Here is a 6,440-nt window from a genome sequence, read left to right as displayed (position 1 = left end):
CCCCAAGAAAAGCATCCAATTTCTGATAAGCATCATAATTTGAATTGCAAATTACCTGTTTCTTTCACTATTTCCGTATATTTAAGGTTTCTTTTTTTTTTTTTTTTCTATGAACTATTCACCAACTGTGACTTTTATACTAAAAAAATGATATTAGCCAACAAGTCTCATGTCAACAAATGTTGAAGAGAAAAAGATAACATCAGATATCTTAATTTCTATATGCTATCAATTACATTTCATATATAACAGAATTTATCTTGAAAACCTTACAAAAGTAAGCAACAGACACCCGAAGAAAAAAAAAAACGACAACATATTCTTATGTTGAAAGCCTCGTACCTAATAGATTATGTCGTAAGAGTTACAAGATGTAACATCTTACGATAAGTGCCTCCACATTGCTGGGCGATCTCTAGATATAAGGAGAGCCCGAGATGCAGAGTAATCAAACGACGGCAAATACAAGTCATCTGGTCCAACAATTTCTCTAACCATTTGTGTATTTCCTTGATCAGTGCTGAAACATTGCAGCTCATTATCCTTCAAGGCATCAAATACAAACAGCCCCAATCCCGAAACACCCATGACGTTGTTTGAATTTCCCCAGACTTGCGTAATGGCTGCATGATGGCCGTCGGCGTTGCATTCAGGCAAGGCGTAAGTGCTGAATAGCCTTTGCTTGCGCAGCGAAAATTGCTGCACTTCTGAAGAGGACTGTCTTTTGACCACTGACCTCACGTTTGTGCAGCCAAGAAAGACCGAATCACCACGAGAGAAAACCGACTGCACATTCGTGCCAAATTTCGATATCTTAAGGCCAACACCAGTTGGGTGGCGGAAGTCCAAGATGTTAATAGAATCATGAGTGCAGAATACTCCATCGTTTCCTTCAGCTTCTGACGAACTTAGCCTGCAGTTCAAATATCTACTCTTTCAGAGCTAGAGAAGTAACAGAATAGGCTTTTCTAAGAAAATGGGACAAATTTTGAGCAAATTCCAAAGTCCAACTTATATATTTTCTCGCTAAACTAAAATCGCATGACACCATGATAACTAGAGCAAAGGAAGGAAAAAAACAAGATTTTAAGAGGAAGAAATGATACCAGACAGAGCATTTGTAAAACAATTAGACGCGTACAAACTAAACTTCACCATATTAGAACATATATGTGGGGGAAGTTAACTTGGTGGCTGAGACAAAATTAATAAATGTAAATTAAGTCTATAATACTAATGAAATTGAATGAGAAACCAAAGTAGAAAACAGATAAATATTCACCTTTGCCTAACACCTCCACCAAGTTCAGCATCGGTGTTGTTCACATGAAGAGCAGAGATTTTTCGGCCAGATGAAGGAACAGATAACAATGCGTGAGGATTAAGGGAGTTTACATCCCAAAGAGAAATAGATTCTGCTTCAGCTACAACTACTTTTCCTCTGTTTCTCCACTGCAAGGGGCTTGAATAGTCCATCGATAACACAGGCTTCGGAACATCCCATTTCATGATCTGCTCTCCATCGCGGATGTCATAAATTTTGACTACTCTCTGGCCACTAGCAGTGATAGTAATAAGAGGTCCACAAGGCTTGTACCACCATTGTCGAGTTTCTGGTTCCATAAGGCTAGACAGAGCATTTCTCATGTATGAGATGTTGCCAGGTAGGGGACCGAGTACCATTCTTGAAGGAGTTGTTCCGCTCTCATTGTGGAAAGCTCGCACTTCTTTGGTGTAGAAATCCCAAGAGCAGAAACCGGAATCCAAAGCATTCCCAGCAGATGCAGCCACAACATACCTACCGGAGCAACCGTTCGCACTAGGAGCCCGGATTACCCAACAGTCTCTCCACATGTTTGGAGAAACACCAGCAGGAGGCTTATATACAGCTTTCTCCTGAAATGGCAACGGCATCATCAGCCAATATAAAAAGTAATCCTAGTCACACTAGTTATATGTCCATAAATTCCATACTGTTATGGAGTGAAATTACTAAATATTACTCAGCTAGTGCAACAAGATCAGCAATAAATCCAAGGGAACCATAAAGACATTACATAAGCAAAACTATCAAATTTTATAGTTCAAAGAATTAAACCCTGAAGCAAACCGACAAAATGCAGAAACAAAGGCAAAGAAGTTAAGCATACCAAATACATTAACTACTCACCAATTCCGAAAAGCTTAGAAGTATGAGATAAAGCACATCAAATGGCAAAGAAGCTTTAGCTTAGAAACGGGCTAAAGACAAGTACCTCATTGTTGACGATATCATAAAAGCTACATGAACCATCATCATGAGCAAGAAGAACCGATTCTCCCTCGGACACAAACCACCCTCCCGTCGACGTCTTGCAACCCAATTGATTCATCTGGTAAATGCAATTTTCGTCAGTTTCCTCTTCAATTATCATTCCTGGCCTATTCTCCTGATCGTCGAATTCTTCAAACGTTTCATCAGTTGTCAACACAAGCTCAACGTCACCTTTTCGAATAGTCACATCCAAAGAATTTTGCCCTGCTGCTGCATTTTCACCATCAGTTTCCTGAACATCAACACATTCAAAACGAGCCTGCCTTTCTCTCGCCGTTACCTGCGTTTGCTCCTTATCCAAGGACAGCAGGATTTCAATTGCTATCGGGTTCTCGTCTATCGGGATCAATGCCTTGTCTTCTCCCTTTAATCCACAACCAAACTCTCGAACACCAGACTCACCAACACTTAGAGAACTTCCTGATGATGTTTCCAACATGGCTATTCGATTCCTAAGCAACTTATGATGAGGAAACAATCTAGCTTCCAATTCATCAGTATTCAAACCTTTCACCGAAACTTTACCATTGTTCTCCATCTTCTCCAACCCACCATTCTCAACCATTTTCGTAACAACATCATCAACCACAGTCGCTTTCAAAGAGCCCATCTTGGCATCGGAATCTCCCACCACGTGACCCATGGCCTTCTCAATCCCGGAAATCTTGTCCTGAATATCCAAAACTATCACCTTTGACGCATCAGGGTTATTCAGATCCAACATCTCCTTAGTCCTCTTGATATCCGAGGCAATTCTCTTAACCTTCCCTTCCAAAAATGCAAGCTTCTCGTGTAGCTTACTCGAATACTTGCTCTCTTTAGAACCCTCCGAAATCTTCACTTCCTTCACAATTTTCTCACCCTCTTCTTTTTTCCCCAAATCAACACCATTAACAAACTTCAGAGCTAAGTCATCAACACCAAGATCAACACTTTCTCGCGATTTCAGATCGTCAATCTTAACGACATTTACACTCTTCTCGATTTGAATCGCTTTCACATCGAAAACCACGTCGCTCAATTTCTCCGAAATCTCATCAATTTTTCCATTCTCTTTACTGCCTCTGAAAGCCCTAATCCCGTTCGCACCTCTAAAGTCACTCACTTTAACTTTCACCCCCGAATCGCCAAATCCCTTCTTCTCCTTCCCAAAATCAGAAACCCTAACATTAGAAAAAGCCTTACCAGCGCTTGAAACGATCCGATCGTTCTTATCAACCGAAACCCTCCTATCTCTGCGAATTTCCAACGGACTTGGGCTCCGTCCTCGCGACGCCGACGACGTGGACCACCGGACGCCATTGCCGGCGGCTGAGAAGGCCCGCTCGACGCGGGCCACGTGCCGGATCACGGGCTTCTGGGCCTTGGAAATGGGCCCGGAGCTGTTCTCCTTGCCCGTGGGGAATCGCTTGTCGGAAACCGGAACCGGAGTCACGGACTTGAATGACTTAACGGCGGTTGTGGCGGCGGAGGATTTGGCTCCGGCAACGGCGACGGAGATGGTCCGGTCTTTGGGGCGGCGAGCTGACGTAGCGGACATTGATTTTTTTGTTTTTGCGAATAAATAGTAAATACGACGATGACCAGAATTGAAAGTGAAGATTGTAAGAGAATTCAAGTTGTCGGAAAATGATTTTGGATTTAAATGATAGAAGTTTTTTTTTTTTTTTCCTTTGTTCAGGCTCGGACAACAGGATGAGAGAGAGCGCAAAAGGTTTGGCTTTTGAGCGGGAATGAATGTGATTTTGAGTTTTGAAATATTTGGTGTTTTTTTTTTTTTCCTCTTTTGATTTCTTTTTTCCTATTTTGACTTTTTTCTTGAACGGATAAATTGCATACAGATGTATCCATCGAGAACCATCCTACGCTGGGCTGGGCCTAACTAGGCCACTGTTTTCACATGTGTAGGTGTAGCATGTTTTACCTACGTGTAATGTCCTGATCGAAATGACTGAATTAGAATAGATAAAAAAGGTTTTTATTTCATCCCTTTAAATTTAGAATTTAAATTTTATTATAATAAAAAATTATCAAAAATATTTACATTTAATTTTTTTACTATAATAAAAAGTTTTTATATAAAATTACATCTCAACTTAAATTAAAAATTCAAATCAGTGAATTAAATGGGTCCAAAGTCTCCTTTATTTTATCAATTTGAACTTTCAGTTATAAGTTTTTACAGTTAAAAGTTAATAAAAAAAATATCACATCTAATTTCTTTTACTAAAGTTAAAAGTTTTTAAAAATTATCACATCTCAATTTTAATTAAAAACTTAAATCTACGAAATTAACGTGGCCTAAAATTCTCAATAAGTAATACTCAAAGTGAGGAATTATAATCACTTTAAATTTAATTTATTACGTTTATAATCATAAGAAACTAATTTAAAGGTACTCATATATCGTTTAAGTAAATTTTATATTTTTAATTTAAAAAATAAATTGTGTAGTTATCATATTAAAGTTGGACATAACTAAAATATTTATTATAACAATAAGGGGATGAAATAGTAATTATAAGTTGCGTAGCTATTTAAAATATGAAGATAAATTGTGAAAATTTAAATAAAATAAATATAAATATAAATAAAATGCGTTAAAAATTAAAACAAATTATTAATTTTAATAAACATAATACATATAGTAAAGTTAATAACAATTAGGCTTTATAATATTAGGCAAATAAAATAATATAGGTTGTAATTAATATTTTTTAAATTTTATTTTTCATTTTATATTTTATATGTAAACTAGAGTTGAGATTGTAATTCAATGTTAATATTAAAGGGGTATGAGATTGTCAATCCTCATTCACTTCGCGGATTCGAGCTGAGATGTGACATTTTATGAGAGCTTTTACTGTAGCAGAAAAAGTTAGATGTAATATTTTCTGAAAGTTTTTTACTGTAGAAACTTAAAACTGAAAATTCGAATCGGTGAAATGAACGATGTCTATTGTTTTGAATTGTACTTTTTATACTGGATAGCTTTTCACTTTTTATACTTTATATTTATATTTTGAAGTGATTAAGACATTATAGTATGTGTTTTGAATTGTTATACATTTATATCTTTGAAACTATGACTGTCTATTTTTACGGGAAAAAAAAAAGTTTTAATTCATGTACACCACTTTGCCCTCACCAGTCAAGAAGATAATCTATCTGATATCGTCGAAAGGCGGCCTCCGATCATTTGGTAGATTATTATTTTCTTCTCAACAAAAAAGCGGTGTTCATCTTCAAATGATTGAGAATAACCTCGTGTACTATTTTTTTGTCTATCATAATATTTTCTATTTTCAATACAAGATGGCTGGTCGTTTCCGACAACTCCTTGGTCACCAAAAATTGGTCACCAAAAATAATTTGGTAGAGGGATTAGGGTTTATTTTAGGTACAATATAAAACAGATAAAATGGTCAACATAACACAAATTGAAACACTAACATTGGAAGATTCTCGTTATTTTTATAAGTTTGAATCATAATTTAACTTTTTTCTTTTTTCTGTAATGTTTTTTTTTTTTTTAAAAATTTAAGTTTCGGTTCAAGTTTTCTAATCAAACATATGAAAATAGCTTCCTAAATAAGTGTGAACATAAATCCAAAGCCACTAAAATAAAGTGGCATTACTCTTTCAATTTTTTTTATATTATATATTTTGAGGTTATCCAAAAAATACTCTGTTTTTTAGATTGTTGCACATTCGTACTTTTGTAAAGTAAATTATACCCTATATTCTTATTGCAAATTTAATTTTTAAAATTTCAAATTTAGGTTAATTTTGTACCATTACCTGAGTCTCACGGAGTTTATTGATAATAACTAGCTTGTTAATGGTTTCAAAGAAGGGTAGATAAGTATTGGCCTCTGGAAGTAGGGAGCAAATTGATTGATGCTATTTAGTATTTGCAATTTACCACTAACAAATTGATTGTGTACCTTATTGACAACTCTTGTAGCGTTGAGCAATCGTTTTCCGATGTTGAGTCTTTATAGAGAATGCAAGAACATTCATTTTTCTGCTGTTTCTGAAACACATTTACAATTCATTGGCGAGAGTGAGAGAAAGGGAAACTCGTGACAGTATTTAAAAAAAAAAAAAAAAAAAAAAAAAATTA

At 35.9% G+C, this 6,440-nt stretch overlaps 1 protein-coding gene across 1 annotated transcript; it reads right to left on the bottom strand.

The window, feature by feature from the left end:
• Positions 1–295: 295 nt before the first annotated feature.
• LOC21394945 (KIN14B-interacting protein At4g14310) lies at positions 296–4,047 on the bottom strand. Its single transcript, XM_010104288.2, has 3 exons — positions 2,256–4,047; positions 1,283–1,896; positions 296–913 (listed from the first exon to the last, which is right to left on the bottom strand). Exons 1-3 carry the CDS (start codon positions 3,852–3,854, stop codon positions 382–384), a joined length of 2,745 nt encoding a protein of 914 aa, XP_010102590.1. The 5' UTR covers positions 3,855–4,047; the 3' UTR covers positions 296–381.
• Between the last annotated feature and the right edge of the window lie 2,393 nt (positions 4,048–6,440).

The sequence above is a fragment of the Morus notabilis genome, unplaced genomic scaffold (genome assembly GCF_000414095.1).
Source record: "Morus notabilis unplaced genomic scaffold, ASM41409v2 Scaffold21, whole genome shotgun sequence".
Taxonomy (NCBI): domain Eukaryota; kingdom Viridiplantae; phylum Streptophyta; class Magnoliopsida; order Rosales; family Moraceae; genus Morus; species Morus notabilis.
Note: the sequence above shows the minus strand (reverse complement) of the source record. Positions and strands in the feature narration are given on the sequence as shown.

What these genes read in the sequence shown, in the direction of transcription:
- LOC21394945 (XM_010104288.2), bottom strand. Translation starts at nt 3,854, where the DNA reads ATGTCCGCTACGTCAGCTCGCCGCCCCAAAGACCGGACCATCTCCGTC. An exon ending in ATGATATCGTCAACAATGAG is followed by an intron (nt 1,897 to 2,255) that starts GTACTTGTCTTT and finishes TTGCCATTTCAG; the next exon opens with GAGAAAGCTGTATATAAGCC. An exon ending in GGTGGAGGTGTTAGGCAAAG is followed by an intron (nt 914 to 1,282) that starts GTGAATATTTAT and finishes TTTGAACTGCAG; the next exon opens with GCTAAGTTCGTCAGAAGCTG.